The 24,097-nt window shown below is 42.0% G+C and overlaps 1 protein-coding gene across 1 annotated transcript in view; it reads left to right on the top strand.

Moving 5' to 3' along the window:
* LOC126252155 (solute carrier family 22 member 7-like) overlaps positions 1–24,097 on the top strand; it is a 128,695-nt gene that overhangs the window by 56,688 nt on the left and 47,910 nt on the right. Inside the window, exon 2 of the mRNA XM_049953023.1 lies at positions 22,219–22,478. Coding sequence (XP_049808980.1) covers positions 22,219–22,478 — 260 coding nt within the window. The remainder of the gene's footprint in view (positions 1–22,218; positions 22,479–24,097) is intronic.

Raw genomic sequence — 24,097 nt, 5'->3', positions numbered from 1 at the left:
CAATCGATAAAATGGGGGCCAATTATCCTTCCTCTCCTAATGCCGCACCATACATTAACCCACAAAGGTCGCTGATGTTCCGCTTGTCGCAACCATCGTGGATTTTCCGTTGCCCAATTGTGCATATTTTGCCGGTTTACGTTACTGCTGTTGGTGAATGACGCTTCGTCACTAAATAGAACGCGTGCAAACAATCTGTCATCGTCGCGTAATTTCTCTTGTGCCCAGTGGCAGAACTGTAGACGACATTCAAAGTCGTCGCCATGCAGTTCCTGGTGCATAGAAATATGGTACGGGTGCAATCGATGTTGACGTAGCACTCTCAACACTGACGTTTTTGAGATTCCCGATTCTCGCGCAATTTGTCGGTTACTAATGTGCGGATTAGTCGCGACAGCAGCTAAAACAGCTTCTTGGGCATCATCATTTGTTGCAGGTCGTGGTTGACGTTTCACATGTGGCTGAAAACTTCCCGTTTCCTTAAGTAATGTAACTATCAGGCGAACGGTCTGGACACTTAGATGACATCGTCCAGGATACCGAGCAGCCCGTTGGGCATTTTGATCACGATGGCCATTCATCAACACGATATCCACCTTTTCCGCAATTGGTAAACGGTCCATTTTAACACGGGTAATGTATCAGAAAGCAAATACCGTCCTAACTGGCGGAATGTTACGTGATACCACGTACTTATACCTTTGTGACTATTACAGCGCCATATATCACAAAGCGAAAAAAGTGGTCCAACTAAATCATTCATATTTCTTTACGTACTACACGAATGTGTAATAAATAATGGGGGTTTCTGTTTAAAAAAAACGCAGTTGATATTCGTTTGACCTATGGCAGTGCCATGTAGCGGGCCAACCATAGCGCCACCTGGTTTCTCCCTTCAAGCTACACGAGTTTCGTTCTTTGTAGTTTTTTCGTTTGTTGCTTATTTCGGGAGATATTTGGCGCAGTCACTATCAATGGACCACCCTGTATAGGAAACTGAATAAAGAACTCACTGATAAATCTCTTAGAATTTTTACGAGGTTGATAAAGAAGTCCTCTATAGAATAGAGCTTTCAGAAAAGTCTGTTCAGGTCAGTTGCGCTACTACCAAGAGTTTTACCATCGCAGAAGGTGCACAAAGAATATGTTTCTCTAAGGCTTATAGTGAGCGCGATTGGTTCGCCTACCTATTCGATTGCCAAATTCTCGACGACGTTTTTACGACTGTGTTTGGGCCGTTTGGTTTCGCGTGTCAAGAATTCGGCACATTGTACCAAACTAAACGGCATAGTGGTACAGCTGTAGGATATATTAGTTTTGATGTGGTTTCGGTATTCGCTACGGTTTCGCTCAATGAAGTGTTGCAACACCTGAATCAGATTTTTGCTCTCGATACTACGGAACTATCTAAACATTGCTGCAGAATCATGTATTTCAAATGGAGCGATGAGTTCTATGAATAGAAGGATAATGTCGCTACGGGGAGCCCATTAAGAACGGTTACAGCAAACTTCCTTATGGAAAAATTCGAAGAGCAGGTACTGTTAAACGAGAACAAGAAATCGAATATCTGGTTCCGGTATGTGGGTAATTCATTTGTTTTGTGTTGGCATGGCAGCGAGGAACTGGATCGTTTTCACAATAGTCTCAACAGGATCAATCCGAATATTCTGACTACCATCGATGAGGAGGAGGAGGCAGAGGAAGATTGAATTTTCTTGATGTGCTAATTTTCAAGAAAGAAGATGGTAGGTTGGGCCGCAGGGTTTACCGAAAACAGGTGCACACAGTCCGTTACCTACGCCGGGATTCGAACCACCATCGAAAACAATAGCGAGACATCATAAAAACGTTGGCGGGTAGGTCAAGCAAAATCTGCAAACCAGAGCTGCTTGATACAAAATTAAAAAATCTCATCAGTGCATTGCTCAAGAGTGACGTGGCGTGAGTCGTGCTTGGGTAGCTCAGTCGGTAGAGCACTTGCCAGCGAAAGGCAAAGGTCCCGAGTTCGAGTCTCGGTCCGGCACACAGTTTTAATCTGCCAGGAAGTTTGATATCAGCGCACACTCCGCTGCAGAGTGAAAATCTCATTCTGGCTCTAAGGTCCCGAGTTCGAGTCTCGGTCCGGCACACAGTTTTAATCTGCCAGGAAGTTTCATATCAGCGCACACTCCCCTGCAGAGTGAAAATCTCATTCTGGCTCTAAGCTCTATGGGACTTCACATCTGAGGTCATCAGTCCCCTAGACTTAGAACTACTTAAAGCTAACTAACGTATGGACTTCACACACATCCATGCCTGAGGCAGGATTCGAACCTGCGACCGTAGCAGCAGCGCGGTTCCGGACTCAAGCGCTCGGCCACAGCGGCCGGCGAGCTTTTAGAACACTGCGTAAAAACGGAACAGTGTGCAAGCGCCGATGAAATCGAAAGTTATCCTGTCTTTAATTAAGAACATTACTGACAGCAGAGGGAAAACTTGAAAAAGCGTACAGGATACCACGTGTGGGAGGGAGAAGGAGATGTGAATTTTATTTAGATTCTATAAATGAAATGCAAGGAGTGTTGTTCAACATATAAGTGGTTTATTCAGTGAAACTGCATTAAACTGTATATGCAACAATTATTGAAATTTTATCAAATTCATTAAAAATTCACTCACAAATTATTCAAATAATGATAAACAAAAAATTGGGTCGTCAGATACCGTGGAAATTATAAAAAAGAAAAGAAAACGACAACAAGTGAATTATATAAGGTGCCTGCACTGGTATTTGCCTTTTAACGTGAGCATTGTATGTCTTCATTCTAATTTAACATATAAATAAATTTACACGAGACGAGTTTACCTGGTGTAATAAATGAGGAAGAAATAAAATAAAACAGCTGAACGAATGACTCTCTTAGCGGGCAGACGGTGAATACTGAGCCTTGCGTCTTTATGAGCATCTAACACATTGCAAGGAAATTGAAGAAAGCGAAAGAAGAATGCGCAGCTAGGAAAGTGAGCGTTTTCTGTATTACCATCTTCATAGCGTGGTCGACGTCAAGGTGGAGTCGTCTGATTGCGTGTGGCTGCATGAACACTCTGCCGGCGACGTAGTTGATAGCGTCTAACATGCCCTACGCTGAAAATAGTGACCGAAACCTGCTACTGGAAATTATCATTACTGGACGACGGTATGCGTCCATCTGCAAGTGCAAACCCACGTCAAACTGCGTTAAACGAAGTTCAAAACTGTTCTAACGGTACTACCGTCATCGGACATGTAATAAATCAAAATGTGATCCTGAGTTAAGCTCTTGATAAGGCGCACAGTGAGTGAAGCTAGCCTACTTCGATCTTTTCGCTCTACGCTGTTTGTGACGAATGCAAAGTGCATCGTCTCATGACAAGCGATAAGAGAATCCTTGCGACTTATCGGAAGCAGTCAATAGTGAACTCCTGCTTCCTCAGATGCAAAATTCGGAATGCCCTATACTAGTGCGCTCCTCGCACCTGGAGAGAGAGAGCCGCTCCCCGCCAGCGTCTTGTCTCCGCCCTTCTGCAAATTACGTAGCTCGTACTATTTTTCAAAGCGAACATGAGATTCTCGCCAATGAAGAAGTCCCTTTCAAAATTTCCTCCCTCCTTGCCGTCGCATTCCTCGGGGAAAAAGAGAGCCATACTCTGTGTGAGACAGAGACTTCTCCCTCTGAGTATTGCCGCTACGTTCCCAGGTGCCCTGCTTGCGGCAAACGGCCAAAATTCCCCGGGCTACTTTGATTCTTGGACACCTAAGTCGTGTTGTTGCTATTCAACTCGCCGCTCTGTCCTAGAATCGTGACAAAACTGTTTTTCGCTCTAAGTTTGTAGTTTCCGCTGCTTCGGGCACACGTCCGAATGTCCACGGCTCCCCTTGGCAGCGTGTTGATGTAGGCAGCGTCTTCGCCTGTCGCTAATCCTCTGGGGGACTGCCTTCTGTGAAGCGTGCCGACATGGGCGCGCGACCGCCGCTCGCCCATGGTCACTACCTGGGTCCACCTGTTCGCCGGGCTTCCCAGCTAGGAACGCACCAGAAGAATTCCTTTCATGCACAAAGTGTACCAAGTTTGCAAAGAGAAGAATCATAGCCCTTTACCGACGCTTAATGACACAATAATTCACCTCCACCACACTACATATATTGCAAGAAACTAATGACTGATTTTAAAAGCAATTATCTCCTTTAGTTATAAACATGAAAAGCTCTGACGCTTTTCAAGCGGAAGTTCGCGGTAACATACAAGCCCACTCGGAAGGTACAAGGTCCCCTAAAATTGGCCAAGGATGCTTGCCAACTGCTGGAAGAAACATGAATTTAGAGGATTCTGTGTAGTTTTGGGGAGATGTACGTGGATACTATGAAAAGAACCGACACAAAGCGGCTAGTGAGCACAAAGGCAGCTGCAGAAGAGGGGAGATTGACGGATCAGCTACTGCGGAAGATGCTTTGCAGCCAGGAGACCACCATATTCGCTTTGATAGGACACAAGTACTGGTAGCCACAAGCAGATCAATGAAAGGTTATACATGGAGGCCATAGAGATTGTGAAACACCACAGGAGTTTCAACAGGAAGGACATGTGGATTCTGGTGCTGAAGAAGAGGTGTACCAGTCATCCACCATGAGGTGTTAACAGCAGCGGACGATGGCAGTTGACAACGACCATCTGCAGTCGCTCATTCAAAACACGTGACGTCACGCCACTGCACGGAAGCGGAATTTTGCTGTAGTCAGTAGCGAGCCAGAGTGTGAATCGGGCATTCAAAAAAAGTAGGTACCATGTCCCTTGAAAATGTCCTCTGCAGTTGGTGACGAAACGTTGGGTTTCAAGGAAAATCCTTTCGACCACGGCGTAGTAGCCCGGAACATTTTACTAATTCTGTTTATTATGGCACCGTGTGATAAATGAAACAGGACACACTGTTCCAGTACCAGTACTGCAGCAGTTGTAACATACTCCGGATAAAGAAGACTATTTTTGAACGAATCTCATTTTAAAGTGCCTAATTTACATAAGTAACGCAACGGAATTAAGGAAATAATTACTGAAATCAAATAGGCCTACAAGTTACTACAAATAAACAGTTCTGACGGTTGACGGTAATTATCAACTTTTATGTTGTGTGGCTGATAGCATATAGCGCTTTGATTGTGCGGAGACGTGGTTGTTTCATCAAAAATGCCAACTAGCGTCGTTTACTGGCGTACGAGTCAATCCGATCGTAACTTGAAGTTGTAAAATATCACATTTCAATCGTAAGCGGTGCCGTTCAAGAAATATGATGTTTTGTAATACATGAGTTGTGGTTGCACTGTTTACTTTTATTCTTGCGTATGTTTTTCACTGCCTTCCAACTGCAACAGTTCCATCATCCGAGCAACGCTCTCGTCACCGCACCACACGCGGCTACGTGACCGCACTGATTGTTAGTGCATCGCCTGATGCTCTAAATTTCTCCCGCTGACAATTATTCATTGTTCATATTTTATCTCTCTATAAAAAAGATTCTGGACAGAACAGCCGGCGACAGCGGTCATGTGTTTGCGAGTTTTTTGGGCGTGATTTTATATATATATATATATATATATATATATATATATATATATATATATATATATATATATGTGTGTGTGTGTGTGTGTGTGTGTGTGTATCTTATGCTTCCTTTTCGAAGAAGGCTTTGGCCGGAAAGTTATGTGAAAAGACTTTCCGTCGTGCTTGAGTGCTGCTCAGTGTGTGATTAGCAGTCTATCCACTTCACGGTATAGTTACTTCCTCATGACGTTGATGGTAAATAGTCCACTGTACTTCAACAGGAACACTAATGAACATACACTACTGGCCATTAAAATTGCTACACCAAGAAGAAATGCAGATGATAAACGGATATTCATTGGACAAATATATTATACTAGAACTGACATGTGATTACATTTTCACGAAATTTGGGTGCATAGATCCTGAGAAATCAGTACCCAGAACAACGACCTCTGGCCGTAATAACGGCCTTTATACGCTTGGGCATTGAGTCAAAGAAGCTTGGATGGCGTGTACAGGTACAGCGACCCATGCAGCTTCAACACGATACCACAGTTCATCAAGAGTAGTGAGTCAGTTGCTCGGCCACCATTGACCACACGTTTTCAATTGGTGAAAGATCTGGAGAATGTGCTGGCCAGGGCAGCAGTCTAACGTTTCCTGTATCCAGAAAGGCCCGTACGGGACCTACAACATGCGGTCGTGCATTATCCTGCTGAAATGTAGGGTTTCACAGGGATCGAATGAAGGGTAGAGCCACGGGTCGTAACACATTTGAAATGAAACGTCCACTGTTCAAAGTGCCGTCAATTCGAACGAGAGGCGACCGAGACATGTAGCCAATACCACCCCATACCATCACGCCGGTTGATCCGCCAATAAGGCGATGACGAATACACGCTTCCAATGCGCGTTCACCGCGATGTCGCCAAACACGGATGCGACCATCATGATGCTGTAAAAAGAACCTGGATTCATCGGAAAAAATGACGTTTTGCCGTTCGTGGACCCAGGTTCGTCGTTGAGTACACCATTGCAGGCGCTCCTCTCTGTGATGCAGCGTCAAGGGTACCCGCAGCCATGGTCTCCGAGCTGATACTCCATGCTGATGCAAACGTCGTCGAACTGTTCGTGCAGATGGTTGTTATCTTGTAAACATACCCATCTGTTGACTCAGCGATCGAGACGTGGCTGCACGATCCGTTACAGTCATGGGGATAAGATGCCTGTCATCTCGACTGCTAGTGATACGAGGCCGTTCGGATCCAGCACGGCGTTCCGTATTACCCTCCTGAACCCACCGATTCCATATTCTGCTAACAGTCATTGGATCTCGACCAACGCGAGCAGCGCGAGCACCAGGCAACGCCGGTTACCTGCTGTTTGTGTATGAGAAATCGGTTGGAAACTTTCCTCATGTCAGCACGTTGTAGGTGTCGCCACCGGCGTCAACCTTGTGTGAATGCTCTGAATAGCTAATCATTTGCATATCACAGCATCTTCCTCCTGTCGGTTAAATAACGGGTCTGTAGCACGTCATCTTCGTGGTATAGCAATTTTAATGGCGAGTAGTGTAATTCAAATACCAGAAGAAAAAATACGTTCTTTACGTCATATTAAGGTCTTCCACAGCACAAACAGGAGTTCAGAATGCTGCCACGAAAAGTTTTGATTACTTACCTAATGACATAAAATGGCTGACAGTGAACAAAGTTAAATTTGAAACAAAAATGAAAACTTTTCTCTTTGAGTGTTATTGTAATGTCTAATGGTGATGAGTAGAAATACTGATTAGCATCTCTTCTGTCTTTAATTAAAAAGCAAAAAAAAAAAAAAAAAATGAGAGAGAGAAGACTAATGCATGACCAGCATGGAGGCATATTTACAACAAAAATTAATGTTAATGTAACATCATTATGATTTAACGTGCAAATGACACGTGGAACATGAAACTAATTAACTAACTAGCTGTTGATGTATGACAAAGAAGTTTGAAAAAGTTTGAAAACCTTAAAATTAAATCGAAATGTGAAATGAAGCAGATAATCAAAGTAGACTTAGATTCCAATTCTGATATGTTTGGCTATTCCTGAATAACTGACAGAGTTACTGGCAACAAATATTCTGGGAAAAGAAGAAAATAGGCTATTGTTGGAAAGGTAAGACTGTATGTTACACAGCTTAGGCCATCACTACTAAAAGAGTAACTCACATAGATGTTAAGGCAAAACATCCATTTTACAGGGCCTAACATTTTGGGGCAATCCTTGTTTAAAAACTATATCGTTTTCTTATCCTGTAAATTGCTATCATTAGTCACACACTAAATGACGCGTCATGGTAAGATTTCAAAGTGAGAACATGTGTAAATTATGATTTGAATAGCGCACTGACAATCTAATAACACAAGAACTCTATTCTTCTTGGAAGTATACTGTATCTGTATGCAGTTCCGTTTCTTTGACATTTCAGTAATCGTTCACTTTGTTGAAATGTGCAAGGTACGATAGCGGGCCTTGCTTCTTTCGTCATTTCACGCCTTTGCGGTGCGGTAACAAAGAAAAACAAGTAAGTTTTTTTGCAAACTTGAACATTAAAAGTGCATACGAGATGAAAGTTGGAAGTGCAACGAACAGCACAGTATCAGTAAGCAAACAAGCATCTGTTTCGGTGTTCCACAGTTCATTTGCTATCGATAGAAATATAGCAAAAGTGGAATTAAATGGCTTACTAAGGTATCCTGTTCACGACATATCCTTCTCTTCTTTGTTATTCGAAATATATCGACAAAAGACTAAGCTGTTACTATTTGCTGATGATACTGTGGTGTGGGGAACAAGCAGTAAGGAGGTACAAAAACAAATAGACATCCTAAATGATAAGGTCGAGGAATATGGAATGAAATTAAGTGTGGAGAAAAGCAAGACCATGGTGGTAACTAGAGGGGATAGAGAGGGCAAAGGACAAATTCATATTAAGGGACGGGACATTGAAATAGTGGATATCTTTAAATATTTGGGAAGTGTATTAATGAGGAATGCTCGTTTGGAGACAGAAATTAGCAAAAGAATACAACAGAGTAGTACATTTTACCAGTGTGTGAGGGACTTGGTGTGGGGAAAGGAAGTGCCAATGAGATGCAAGCTGGGCTATACAAGACTTACTTCACACCAATACTAATTAAGACTGGACTGTGATAGAAGAGAGGAGAGTAGGAGACAATCCAGTGAAATGAAGTTTCTGAGAAGTATGCCAGGGAAGACGCGGAGAGACAGAGTGAAAAATGAAGATGTTAGGAAGGAAATTGGAATGGAGATGTTGACTGAGAAAATTGAATAGAATAGACTAAAATTGTTTGGGCATGTGAAGAGGATGGGAGAGGGAAAAATACCAAGAAGAATTATGGAGTCCAAGATTGAGGGCAAGAGGCCAAGAGGAAGACCGAGAACAAGATGGATTGATACAATAAAGATGAGTTTATGGAGAAACCTGCTATGGAACCAAATTGTGGAAGAAGAATGGTGGAAGGCAAAGTAAAGTGGCGAAGTACCATTGATGTCCGAACGCGACAAGATGTTGGATAGAGGGGAAACGAAGATGATCATGATGACTAAGCTACATTAACGAGGCCAAATGTGTCGTACTATTGGAGGAGAATACGCATTCAAGACTAGAAGAACGTTCGAAATTGTGTTCCTGACACTATGTTGCTCATGTGTGCTCTATAATTTTTAGTTTTTCAGGCAGTTGTTGCGCGTACACACGAGAGAAATAATGAACAAGAAGCAATCACAAACAGTAGTGTGCTAATGTTTTGGGCTATTTACGATGGCAGCAAGCCCCAAGAACTCTGGCTTCAAAAGAACATACAGCGTAAATGTATAGCGCCAACCGCGGAGGTAAAAAAAAGAAGGGACTTGTAGCCGCCATCCGCCATCCGATGTAGCCAAAAACATAGTTTCAACGCATTTATACTTCCATGGCACACCGCGGTGATACTTTCCCATGATGTCATTGACGCGCCCATGTCCAGTTTCGATCATTGGGAATATTATCGGCTTTTGTGGTCGTATCCTAAATTGTATCTTGTGCTTTTATCGTGTGGAGATGTAGTGGCTTTATGAAACTGGCAGCTTGCGTCGTTTACGGATGTACTAATCGAACCGATCGTAATATAAAGTTTAAAATAATATTTCGTTCATAAGTGGATCCATTCAATCACTGTTTTCTTTTTTATGCATTGTTTACTTTTATTCTTCCCTGTGTTTTTCATTGCCGTAAACGCTCCGATATCCGAGCCAAACTGTATCAACGATCTCGTTGCCACACAACACACGGCTAAGTTGATGCAGCATGTCATGCCTTAAATTTCTCCCGCCGATAATTATCCATTGTTCACATTTCGTCCCTCTTTAAACAAAAACGATTCTGGCTAGAACATCCGGAGACAGCTGTCTTGCTCTCTTGTGTGTTTAACTTTTGTGTGTAGATTCTGTCAATGTGTGCGTATGCTTGGATTCCTTTGTAAGTAAGACTTTGGCCCAAAACGTATGCCAACACACTTTTCGTCGTGCCTGCTTGCTGTTCGGTGTGTGAACAGCTAGCTAACCGTTTCGCAGTACAGTTATTCCTTCATAAAGTGTATTGTAAGTAATAAATAATCCACTGCACTTCATGAGAAATAATGATGTAGGGAATTACAAAACCAGAAGCCAAAGCAAAAACTGACATTCATTACGCCACATTACGCCGTAACACAAACAGGGGTTCTCAATGCTACAACCAAAAGTTTTGATAACTTACCCAGTGATATAAAGTGTCTGAAAGACAGCAAAGTAAAATTTGAAATTAAACTGAAAACGTTCCTCTTTGACAACTCCTCCTATTCTGCAGGAGACTGTCTATTATTGATATGTGTAAATAGCGATGGATAGGAATTACTGAGTAATATCGGTCTGTGCTTAATTAAAAAGCAAAGAAACTAATAAATGATCAACATGAGGCATATTTTAAAAACCTGGTGCTAATATAAAATGACCCATCCATATCATTACATTTTACTGTGTAAATGGTACATAGAACATGAAACTAATTAACTAACTAACTATTGGTATATGACAAAGCATGGTATAGATTTACATACTCTGAAAACTTCAAAATTAAATTCAAATGTAAAATGAAACAGATAATCAAAGTGAACTTACATTCCATTTGTGATATGCTTAGTTTTTGCTGAAAAACTGACTGTTACCGGCGAGAAATATTGCGGGTAAAGAAGAAACTAGGCTGCTGTAGGATAGGTAGGGCTATACGTTACACTAGTTGGGCTATAATTACTGGAAAAGGACTTGCATACATGTTAAAGCAAAATATCCGTTTTACGGGGTCTAACCGTTTGAGACCATTCCCTTAATCACATTTGCAGTATTGGCCATTGCTGGAACGTATTTAAAAAGTTATACTGTTTTTTTTTACTCTGTAATCTGTTATTATTGGTCGCATGCGGAGTGAGGCATCATGAGTAAGACATCAAAGTGAGAAGATGCGTAAACTACAGTGAAACAAATGCACTGACGATCTAATAATACAGAACTCTGTTTTGCATGAAGGTATGCACTTCCGATTCTTTGACATTACTACATTCGTGTACTTTGTTGCTATGCACAAGATATGATAGCATAAATTGTTTCTTTCCTCATTATACACATTTATGGGCTAGCAAAGAACACAAAGGAAGTTTTTTGAAAACGTGAACAATAAAAATGTTGTGCATACGAGTTGAAAGCTGAAAACGCAACGACAAGAAGTAGTACCAGTAACAAACGAACACTGGCTTCCGAGTTACAGCTTCATTTGCTATCGATACAAATACAGCAAAAGCGGAAGTAAATGAATAACGAAACTATTCTTTTCGCATCACTTCATTCTCTTCTTGCTTATACGAAACATATCGCATTAACGAGCAAATACGCATTCAAGAACAGGGAAACGTTTGATATTACCTTCCTGATACTATGTTATTCACTTAAGCACTGTAGTTTGTAGTATTTAAAACAGCTGCTGCGTGCCCACGGCAGACACAGTGAACAAGAAGCAATCATAAACAATAGTCTGCTAAAGATCTGGCACCCTCTCCGTTCTTTCTTTACCTCCATGGTAACAATCGTCTCACATTACTTCCTACAAACCCTGAAGTCACTTTGACACCACAAGCAATATCGACTACATGCTAGGTTTTGATATCGACAGATATAGTATGATAACCGCGACATGTCACAAATATCTTATGATTAAGTCGTAGCCGGCCGCGGTGGCCGAACGGTTCTACACACTTCCGTCCGGAACTGCGTGACTGCTACAGTCGCAGGATCGAATCCTGCCTCGAGCATGGATGTGTGTGATGTCCTTATCTTAGTTAGGTTTAAGAAGTTCTAAGTTCTAGGGGACTGATGACCTCCGATGTTAAGTCCCATAGTGCTCGGAGCCATATGAAGTAAGTCGTAGCGTAATGGATAATTTCGAGGTCTATGGCGCCGAATGTTGTAGGTTCTCATCCTGCTATATGCATAATATCTTTTTTCGATCTTTTATTACAAATGTAATAAAAGTATGTTCTGTAATCTTCGATGTCATTTAACATCCCCCTCTGCTTAGACAACGAAGGATGATATGAATAATTGGCTATTTATTTCAGAATATGTGGCGATTTCTGAGGGTGTGGCTAGGTAGGGACGTAAGAGCACAGCTGAAATTGGTTCTGTGAGCAATAACATCATACTCTTCCTTATCACAAATATTTCGTAACACTCATCTCACAAGTCTTCCTAAAAACCGTTGGCCTGTTACCAACGCGAGAGAAACCGCTATCTAAGGACAACAGAAGTCGCCAGCAATTACTGCGGTTGTCGATATTGCGTGGACGCCAAAATGACGTCACATTTGCAGGAAGCGTTGTATAAAGGGTGTTACCCCAAAATTCTGTGTGCCTAAGAGTAAAACAAAGCAAGTTCAGAATCGGGAAATCCGCTGTGCTTACGAATTATGTGGTTGACTGTTATGGGTGGAATATGTTCAAATGCCAGGCAGTGAAGACATAGAGCATATTTCCTTTGGGAGCGCAGACGTGAAATGAGGGATTTTCATGGTTTAACGAGCTGAAAACTCTTGTCTCAGTTGAGCAGATTGTCTAGTAATTGTATTTCCAACGTTTCCTTGACCACTGAAACCCATTAAGAGTAGGCTGAGGCTAGTTTCTTGACTTCCCCGCAATCGATGGAATGTCCAGTGCAAATACAAATTTCGACCATTGAAGATTTATTGAGCCGTAGAAAGCGGGTTGATAGCAGCTGTTCAGTGCAACGTTCTTGTATTTCCTATGTTCGTTTTACCATACTTGCAAGGAATTCCATATGTACACCAGTCTTTCGTAAAAGCAGATCATCATTCACAGACTCCAGAAGACCTTGCATCTTGGTCAGTGGAACAAAAATCACATACACTTTATGCTCCTTCACCATTCTTGCAATTTTTGGAGCAATATTTCCTGCACACGGTAAGAAGCCTATAAGCTTTAGTTCTCTTTCTTCTTTCTCTTCTTTCGGTTGTCTGGTGTTTCCTCTTGCAGACGTATCTTAATTTGGTGTTCTTGACCAATCACGTAATGCGATTTTGTGGACAGTGAGGAGACAGAAGTAATGGGTTGGGTTGGGTTGTTTGGGGGAAGGGACCAGCAAGGTCATCGGTCTCATCGGATTAGGGAAGGATGGGAAAGGACGTCGGCCATGCCCTTTCTAAGGAACCATCCCGGCATTTGCCTGGAGTGATTTAGGGAAATCACGGAAATCCTAAATCAGGATGGCCGGACGCGGGATTGAACCGGTGTGCTCCCGAATGCGAGTCCAGTTTGCTAATCACTGCGCCACCTCGCTCAGTAGAAATGAGTAAACATTATGACACCGACGTGCTATCGATTTAAACCCGTGCAGGCGACAGCAGCGTCACCTGGCGAGGAATGACTGTTAGTCTACGGTCGCAGGTTCGAATCCTGCCTCGGGCATGGATGTGTGTGATGTCCTTAGGTTAGTTAGGTTTAATTAGTTCTAAGTTCTAGGCGACTCATGACCTCAGAAGTTAAGTCGCATAGTGCTCAGAGCCAACTGTTAGTCAGACACACACAGGGTGCGTTTAGTATCAGTGAGCGCGCAGTCCGTTGTAGACCGGGGAAGGCGCGCTGTCTGACTGAGGGCAGATTATGATGACCGAGAGGCTCAGCACAATCATTTCGGAAACAGCACGACTTTTCGTGTGTTCGTGGAGTGCTGTGGCGAGTGTCTTCAACACGTGGTTAAACCACGTCCAGACATCATGCGGTTGTGCGGACAACCTCATTACCTATGTACGACGTCGCAGGCGGACAACCTCATTACCTATGTACGACGTCGCAGGCTGGACAAACTGGTAAAACAGGACAGGCGGCGAACTGTTGCCGAACTAACATCAGACTTCAGTGGTGGGTAGAGTATAGCTGTGTCTGAACACAAACACACAGTGCAGCGAACACAACGCTCCTACCGATGGACCTCAGCAGCTGCCGAGCCATGCATGTACCAGTGTTAACAAAATGACACCTACCACTGAAACTAGCACGCGACCATCATCACTGAACGTTGGCACAGTGGCAGAGTGTTGTATGGTCTGATGAATCATGATATGTTCTTCGTCATTCCGATGGGAGGGCGCAAATCCGTCACCTTTCAGGGAAATACCTTCTTGACACCCGTGCTGCAGGACGGAGACAAGCTGATGGTGGCTCCATTATGCTCTGGAAAACATTTGTGTGGGCATTCATAGGTCCAGCAGAGCTCTTGCAAGGCTCCATGACAGCCTAGGAGTATCGTACACTGGTTGCAGACTACGTACACCCCTTAATGATGATCATGTTTCCCGACGGCAATGGCACCTTTCATCAAGATAATGCGCCATGTCAAAAGGCCAGGAGTGGTTCGATGAGCACAGGTGCGAGTTACAATTGATGTGTTTGCCACCCTGCTCACCAGATCTGAACCTGATCGAACACATCTGGGATGTGACTGAACGTGATATCAGAGGTCAACGCCCCCTCGCCGTAATTTATGGGGATTAGGTGACATGTGTGTGGAGATGTGGTGGCAACTCCCTCCAGTCTCCTACCAAGGCCTCATTGCTACCATGCCACGAAGCGTCGCCGCTGTTATCTGTGCCAGTGGTGGATGTACCAGCTTTTAGGTAGGCAGTTATAATGTTCTGGCTGATCAGTGTATCCAGATGTCCGCCCCCGGTGGCTGAGTGGTCAGCGTGACGGATTGTCAATCCTATGGGTCTGGGTTCGATTCCCGATTGGGTCAGGGAATTTTCTCCGCCCAGGGACTGGGCGTTGTGCTGCCTCATCTTCATCCTATCATCCTCATCGACTGCAGGTCGCCGAAGTGGCGTCAAATTGAAAGACCGGCACCCAGCGAAAGGTCTGCCCAACGGGGGGACCCTAGCCATACGATTAAATAAAGGTGTGTACAGATGACTGTAGTGTTGTGTACACAAGGTATAAAAGGACAGTGCATCTGTGGAGCTGTTAACTGTACTCAAGTGACGCCTGTGAAAATATTACCGATGTGATTGTGCCCTCAGGATGGGAACTGCCAGACTTTGAACGCGGAATGGTAGCTGGAGCTAGACACATGGGACGACATTCCGTTTCGGAAATCGTTAGGGAATTTAATATTCCGGGATCGACAGTGTCAATACTGAGCCAAGAAGGCCAAATGTGAGCGATTACTTCTCACCATGGACAAAGCAGTGACCGACGGCCTCCACTTAACGACTGGGGGCAGCGCCGTTTGCGTAGAGTTGTCAACACTGAGTGAAATAACCGCAGAAAGCAGACCGCATCCGTTAGCACAGTGCGGTAAAATTTGATGTTAATGGGCTGTGGCAGGAGATGACCGACGCGAGTGCCTTTTCTAACAGCATGACATCACCTGCAGCGCCTCGGTTGTGGCCTAGACTGCTGGAAACCGTGGCCTGGTGATATGAGACCGCATTTGAGTTGGTAAGAGCTTGTAAGTGGGCTGTTTAGGTTTTTATGTTGGTAATGCCACGTAGCGCTCTGTATGAAAATCACCGACTGCTGTGTGCAGTCTGTGGTTGGTTGGACTCATTGTTGGAATATTCGCTTGTGTAGTGTTGGGCAGTTGGATGTGAAACTCACGTAGCGTTGGGCAGTTGGAGTTGAGCCGCCGCAGTGGTGGACGTGGGGAGAGAGATGGCAGAGTTTTGGGAGCGGACGATGTGGACGGGTGTCCGTCAGAAAAAAGAAATTTGTAAGATTGGATGTCATATATATATATATATATATATATATATATATATATATATATATATATATATATATATATATATATATATATATATATATATATATGACTTTTGAACACTATTAAGGTAAATACACTGTTTGTTCTCTATCAAAATCTTTCATTTGCTAACTATGCCTATCAGTAGTTAGTGTCTTCAGTAGTTGGAATCTTTTATTTAGCTGGCAGTATTGGCGCTCGCTGTATTGCAGTAGTTAGAGTAACTAAGATTTTCGTGACATAAGTGATTCATGAAAGGTATAGGTTATTGCTAGTCAAGGCCATTCTTTTGAAGGGATTATTGAAAGTCAGACTGCGTTGCGCTAAAAAAAATTGTGTGTCAGTTTAGTGACGATCAGAATAAGTAAAGAGAGAAATGTCTGAGTACGTTCAGTTTTACTCAGCTGTTTCAGACGTTTCAATCTGACGGTAGGTTTCAATTGTGGTGCAGACCCCACGAAGCCATGGAGCCAAGTTGTCATCAACAAGGCACTGTGCAAGCTGGTGGTGGCTACATAATGGTGTGGGCTGAGTTTGCACGGAATGGGCTGGATCCTCGGTATGTTAGGCTACCTGGAGGCCGTTTGCAGCCACTCATGGACGTCATGTACCAAAAGAACTATAGAATTTTTATGGATCACTATTCCTTGCGAGTGGTTTGAAGAAAGTTCTGGATAGTTTGAGGAAAGATTTAGTCGGTCCGATATTCCAACCTAATTCCAATCGAACATCTGTGCAATGTAATCGAAATGTCAGTTCGTGCGCAAAATTCTTCACCTTCAACACCTTCGCAGTTATGGATGGCTATAGACTCAGCATGGCTCACTGTTTCTGCAGGTGACTTCCAACAACTTGTTGAGTCCATGCCACGTCGAGCTGCTGCACTACACCGGACTAAAGGAGGCCTGATAAGATACTAGGAGATTAGAAGGTGTCTCATGACTTCTGTCAGCTCAGTGTCTGTCTCTATGCCTACGCCTAAGTGTTGTTGCAGTTCTTAAAACGAATATATATATATATATATATATATATATATATATATATATATATATATATATATATATATAATTCTCTTGCAGCTGTTCGTAGTTCAATTCAAAGCTGACAACAGCGCTGCCAAGAGCCAGCGACCTTCCTTTGACGACTCTGCTATTCGGACTACAAATTTACTGCATGGGCCATGGCTTGGTGGCGTCTCTCACCAGTCCAGCTAGGTACAGAGACATAACTTGTTGCAGATGTTGCCACCAAACATAACGGGCAGTCTTTTAGATGTAATGGTAAGGGGATATCACTTTTGACACTAGATGCACAGGTGCAGGGGCTTTATCCCTTTCCTCTGGCAAAGAACTGTTTTGGTCCCTGGGCGGTCGACTGGCTGGCACAGCTGCGTGCTAACGCACCCTCCTACAGACTTTCCAGCGGGCTGGTTGCCTCCACCGAACAAAAACTCCTGTGGCCGTCGTGTCTTGAATGTTTGTGTACGCCAGCGTCGACTTTTTAATCTCAGAGAGCACTTGCGATTTATTTATTAGATTTGCATATTGATTAAATGGAAATATGTAAAACTGACTCTACCCTATCGAGTTTGGGCTCGAATGAAACGTCTTGATTCGCAGAATACGATGGTGAGGTCGGAATATATGAGAAATGAAGGTCAGGAGAGCACGCCACCTTACAATGATACATTAGAAAAGTCAGTCCTTTGGGAACTACAGTACCAGTGGAACACGTCCTCACTGGCTAGGTGCCACTGCCAGGGAGTGTATGTTAATTGGAGGTGAAGCCCTTCAGCTGTCTTTAACAGTCAACACATCGTTGCTCTACTATGATCTGCATTGGCTAGAGAGAGCGAGGGCAGACTGTCAGCAGGTCGCACCCTTATCTAGTATGGATGGTCTCTTAGATCGCTACAGTTTTTTGTCTTGTGATACTTCACACATCCCTGTGAGGTGAAGTACACTCTTACGTGTACTTTCCTATTGGATGGCAAGTGACACATGCTAGAAATCTGGCATTGTAGCTGCGATTTGTTTCTTATTTTTAGGCCTTGAGAGGACTCATAGATGTGCCATAGTGTTCGCATGCCGTGTTTTTGTCGAACGTTACAGTTTCTCCATGGTGAGAAAAGCTAATCTTCTACATAGCGTTTTCGATGAAAGAGGGATGTGTGTATTCAAGAATGCCTCAGTGAATTCTCAGATGAGGAGTTTGATGAAAGTGATAATGACCCTGATTTCTAGTATTTAGTGATCGCGTACTAATTTGGAGAAGGAAACTGAAGGTCATGAAGAAGTGATACGTGGTGATGACTGAGAAGCGTACTTCTTCGGTAAGAACACAAATATGTTTTCGATGGAGAAAACAGAACTCGCTAACTAATATAAGAACAAGGCATCGCAATATTGTCTTCCAGCTCCCTCGTCTTCAAAAAATTCCGGAAGTCTCTGAGAAAACTTGCTGTTATGGAGATATGAGCCTCAGATACAGATTTTTTTTTTTTTGAGAAACGAAAAACATCAACCCTTTGTTGTCCTTGTTTGACGTAAAAACGAGATATCCGCGTCAACATTGTGGAGTTCCGGTTTGCTTGAAGAACTACAGAGGGTCTGTATGAAACACATGCAGGCTGAAAGCAATTACAATCCAGTTCAGTTCCTCAGAAGAATACGGAAGTTAATTACTTTATTCTTGATTTTTAAAATAAAAATTTGGCATAATTTCAGCCATGGTAGTATTATGTGGTGGAATAATCGCCCTAAGGTTGAAATGATATTAGTAAACTCAAAATGATTCCAAATACAATTTGTCATAATTGAAATGCGTTTTTCCGTAATTGAAATGCGTTTTTCCGTATAGTTATGTTTCGAATGTGGAATACTATCTCCCCGATGATAATTAGTGGGTGAGTAGAGAGGTAACGATGTGTTGTTATTTTAGTAATACATAAAATTAAAATAAGCTGCCAATTTTGATGTGTTCTAGTATTCAAAGTGTTTTAAATTCTGCTTTGTTTAAAAAACGCAAATTTTCATAAAATTTGTTTCCAAGAAGTGTAACAAACAACAGAAAAGTCATGAAAATATATATTCACCAAAACAGAGGTTTTATACATAAAAAATAAAAAGGTAGTGTGAGAGATCCCTCCATACTAATGGTGCTCTTGTCAGCATTCACAGTAGCTGTGGGTTAAAATGAACACACAACAGCTGAACCAATAATTTTACGTGGCATGTAGGACACAATAAATTATGCTTGAATGATTCAAGAAAGTATTTTAAGCAATGTTCGAGATAGTTACTAAGCTGGCTCGGCGAATTACACATTTGGCCATAAATAATAATGTATGATCGCCCGTAGCTTCTATGGGATTTGCGGATGGCAAATAGAATATGGCTCAGTTGAACCTCTGTAATAAATACAACAGCACACAAGACGCTAAATATCCTACTGAGGAGCAGAAGTAATAGTTATGGTTATGTGTCAAGACCAACACACTAGTAATTCTATTACCTAGAGCCTGCGTCTCTCCTAGGGAGCAAAAATTTTCGTCACCTTGAAGCTGGATGTTTAAAGTATTGCGAGATGGTGTTTACTCGAGGATGAACCATTCAAACTTTAGATAACATATACGATGTATTCCATGTTAAGTTCAGTTACTAAGTAGGGTGACTACGATGTATTTCACTTGAAGTTCAGTTGGTAAGTAGGGTGAGCAGTTTGTTACGCTACCAAAAATTGTTAGTACAGATATCCAGGACACAACCGACATTGATAACAGTCACTGTCCAGTAATGAAGTTGAATGTTAGATAGTTTAGACGAGAATATTACGCTTCTCTCTTATTACAGTTCCTGTTAAAGTCATTTACACTCCTATGGTTCATTTAAGTGGGCCCATCATATACATTGCTGAGCCCAACATTAGTTTAGTTCACGGTACTTATTGATCACATCACGACTCTATTAAAAAGTGCATTAATGTAGATTACAGATTTCACCTGAAAATAATGACGTATTACAATTTCTGAGTTTCGCAGTTAGATGTGCTCGTATTGTTGCGTACAGAATGCACATGACTGTGGGGTGAACCAACACTGAGGGTGCACTCGAACGTAGACATTACTCGAGTACTTTTCAACTATCGACTGGCAATTCTGAGTGACGTCCCAGTACTTACAGACTGGCGTAAGAGAAAACCGTTACTTTGAAAACTAGGTTGTTTCTTTGGTCTTCAGTCCAAATACTGGTTTGATGCAGCTCTCCATGCTACTCTAACCTGTGCAAGCTTCTTCAAAATCCTTCTGAATCTTCTTACTGTATTCATCTCCTGGTCTCCCTCTACGATCTTTACCCCCATGCTTTCCTCCAGTACTAAACTGGTGATCCCTTGATGTCTCAGGATGTCCCCTACAAAACGACACTGTTTTTCTTCTGTCTGTGAATCTCCTAAGTTACATATGTGAGTGCCATATTGCCAATTATGGTAAATTTCATGAAATCATTAATAAGTATATTAACTAATCAATGCTGTAGGTCATATTGTAGTGCGAAATTAAGGCAACAAAACTATGCAGTGTGGTCAGAAACAGTGTGAAGAACCTGTAAGCGTGTTGCAGGGTAGGCTGTGCTGAGAAAGAAATAAAAAATTCTCAATGGTGTGCCAAGTCAATTAGCACTGAAGTTAGCCAATCAGGCTGCTGCGCACGCAGATTAAAGTGGCCGACCAGACGCAATTAGCGTCAACTGTTCTCAAGGCGTAGACGACAGAACAGGAGAATTCTCAGCCTTTGGCTCGGATTCGATCCTCATTACCGTCAAAAGTGCAATTCTTGTATCGCTCCCTTATTCGGCTACAAGAAACCAAACGAAGGACATGTTTTGCAACACCGTTTAATGCAGGCCACATGAATTTGTTGGCGCAACGGCCTGGTTGGCTAACTTCAATGCTAATCAACTCGGAAACGGGGGACGTATCGAATTCTTTTCTTGACAGTTGTTACTCAGCACCACCTACCCAGCAAGATTCTTACAAGCTTTGCGCATTGTTCCTGATCAATCCGTATAGCTGACGTCCGGAATCTAACAGTAGTTATTACAACATCTGCTCTGTAAAATTGTACTTGCTATGAGCTTTCAAGTTAATTTCTATGGAGATAATAAATTGTACATAATTTAAAGTATTTACTGGAACTTGAGAACGCTAATCTTTCAGGTGGTTTAGGCCACCTTTCTCAAATATAATTACTCGCTCGTAGGATTTGGCATGTAACGAACTGTAATACCAACTGGAATTAACTGTAACTTTTAATTAACAATGTCCTAATGAAGCCCAATTACAAAAATGTAACCAGAAAACTTTAAATGAGGATCTGAATAATTAATGTAAGTGAAATTAAGTCTAAATAGAAGGTTTTAATATAGTTATTGCACGTCAACGGATAAATAAATTGAAAATTACATGAAAATAAAAAAGTTAGTTATTTAGGGGGCTAGAAAAACGTAACAGATGGAGAGGATCCATCTGGTACGTCAAGACGAAATTGTATTTCCAAAGGCACGGGCACTGTGGCAAATACAGCTGTTATGAAATACGTGAAATGTATTCACAGTTGTGAATATGGACAACCATCCGGTGTATAATGGAGTGGCTCGAAAGCAGATTTTTCGGTTATTGCGAACGGTCCCTTTATTATTAGGCTATCCAAACACGCTTCACGGTCAGACTAAAACTTCTATATGTCGTCAGCCAAGTGTCTACAACTGCCACTTTTACATCCATTACGTATATTCCCATACAGAACTGAAAGTCGTTTGCTCGGTGTCAGTGTAGAAATACGGAACTGCAGTACCCGTGACCATCGGAAGTAAGATGCAATATTCCTTCTGACTTGAATGCATATGAGCAAACGTTTTCACTTGCCACGCAACAATGGGCAGATTGTACAATTCATGCTCCATAGCAATTGCTTCGGTTTGACATTCTCTAGATGCGTGTAGCTAAATGTATAATACTTTTCATATCATTACAGAGTATTCAACAAGATCACTACGTAACTCACATATTTCAGTCTCTTGTAATTCATTCTTATCTTTATCATAAATGCATGTTAATACATGAAATTTTCTCACATTTTTACCTGATTACAGACGATTCTAGGCAGAATAAATTAAGTTGTGTCTGTGTTATACCCACCCTCGATTATTGAACAAATAGGTTAATTGGCCAGTGATTTGTGCAATGAATAATACCTTCTTCGGTTACAGACTGTCCACCAGACCAATGAATACCACCAGGATCGAGAGGTTGTACCAGCTTTCGAGGACATCATGGATGTCATTGGTTCTAGAGGAAAGTTCCAGAAGAGATTAAACACTGTTTTCATTTGCTATGGCACAATCGTCAATGTGCTGAGCTCGCAAATGTACAATTTCGTTATGCAAACTCCTGATCACTGGTGTCACGTCCCTGGGAGAGAGTTCACCAACTTAACTCTTGATGAGTGGAAGAGCGCCACTATCCCCAAGTAAGATATATATATTTAGATATAGTCCATGTGATTTTTATTTAACAGAAGCTGAGAAAATGCGATCTCTTAAATCAATAACAGATATATATCAGTAGGAAAGTAATAGTGACTTCCAATCAGATTCGACCTTTGCCTGTCAGGTCGCCTACATGGAGAGACAAATGCATGACGTCATCATATCCTGCCCCCCTCCTAAGCAACGCCCCTCGTAAGCCATGCCCCATTCTCCTACCCACACCCTCTCCTCCTCCTTTATTAAGCTGTGCTCCCTTTGCAAACCAAACCCCCCTTTTTGGAAACAGGCCTATGAAAGGGTTTCTAAGCCTCACACATATTTAGCTCTCCCAATAACAGCTCAGCATGTACCTGTCCAACCACATCCTTAAGCTACACCTTCCATTTTCTTCTAAACCAATGCACATGCATCTCTCCACCACAGCTCAGTATTCTTCTGCTCAGTTACATTTCTCGACTCCTTCTTAAGTCACACACCACTTCTTTCGAAAAGCCCATTGCGATGGGAGGTACTAAACATTATTCTCGTCCAGTAGTGTCAGCAATTGCATAATGTATGCATGGCGTCGACCATATCTGCACCATTGCTAATGTTAGTCCATTTGTTGTACTCTAAGGTCCTAAAATGGTGAAACATAATTACATAAAGAATTTTAAAAGGTATTATTGGCTTAATTTGATATATTTTCTGATTTCGATAAGGCTGTTGCGAGTAGTTTGTGCATTAAAATTTGTCGATTGAACATTCGTAATTTTCTAGTGACCTTTATCTCGTAATTTGAAGTTTAAAAAAAAAAAAGACATGAAGTTACAGCTATTTCCACAGCAAAATCAATAACTTATTTTTGTTTAGCTATATTTGAAAGTATTTGTAAGCGGAACTTAAAAACATTTTTGCTCACTTACTATGTACTATAATTTTGAGGTTCTTAAACCACTCTGTTCTAAGTAAAAGGAGCTGAATTTTGATGATACGATGTGGGGGCTGCATCTGTCATTCCAAATAATGTTCAAGGTATGGTGGGTACAAAAAACGAAGTATCATCACCTGAAATTTGTAAAAGTGTTTTGGGAACGGTTCACCTTGGCTTACCTTATTCGAACACTGTTTTCCCCCAAAACTTACCAAGGTTAGAGCAAAGTCTACAAAAAAGCCATGGATTACTCGAGGAATAGGGGTATCTTGTAAAACATAAAGAAAACTGTATCTGTCAATCCGAAACAGTTCCGATGTTGATGCTATAGCACATTACAAGAAATACTGCAAAATATTGAAGAGTGTAATACGGATGTCCAAGCAAATATATTACAAGGAAAAGATAGTCATATCAGATAACAAAATAAAGACAATATGGGATATAGTGAAGGAGGAGACCGGTAGAACCAGACATGAAGAGGAACAAATAGCATTAAGAGTAAATGATACATTGGTGACATGTGTATAGTGTTGCAGAACTTTTTAATAAACATTTTATAACTGTTACCGAAAAGATGGGGTTGTCAGGTTCGGTAGATGCTGCTATGGAATACCTCAGACCAGAAATTTCAAGCAACTTCCATAATATGAATTTGACCCTCACTACCCCAACAGAAATAATGTC

The sequence above is a fragment of the Schistocerca nitens genome, chromosome 4 (genome assembly GCF_023898315.1).
Source record: "Schistocerca nitens isolate TAMUIC-IGC-003100 chromosome 4, iqSchNite1.1, whole genome shotgun sequence".
Taxonomy (NCBI): Eukaryota; Metazoa; Arthropoda; class Insecta; order Orthoptera; family Acrididae; genus Schistocerca; species Schistocerca nitens.
Note: the sequence above shows the minus strand (reverse complement) of the source record. Positions and strands in the feature narration are given on the sequence as shown.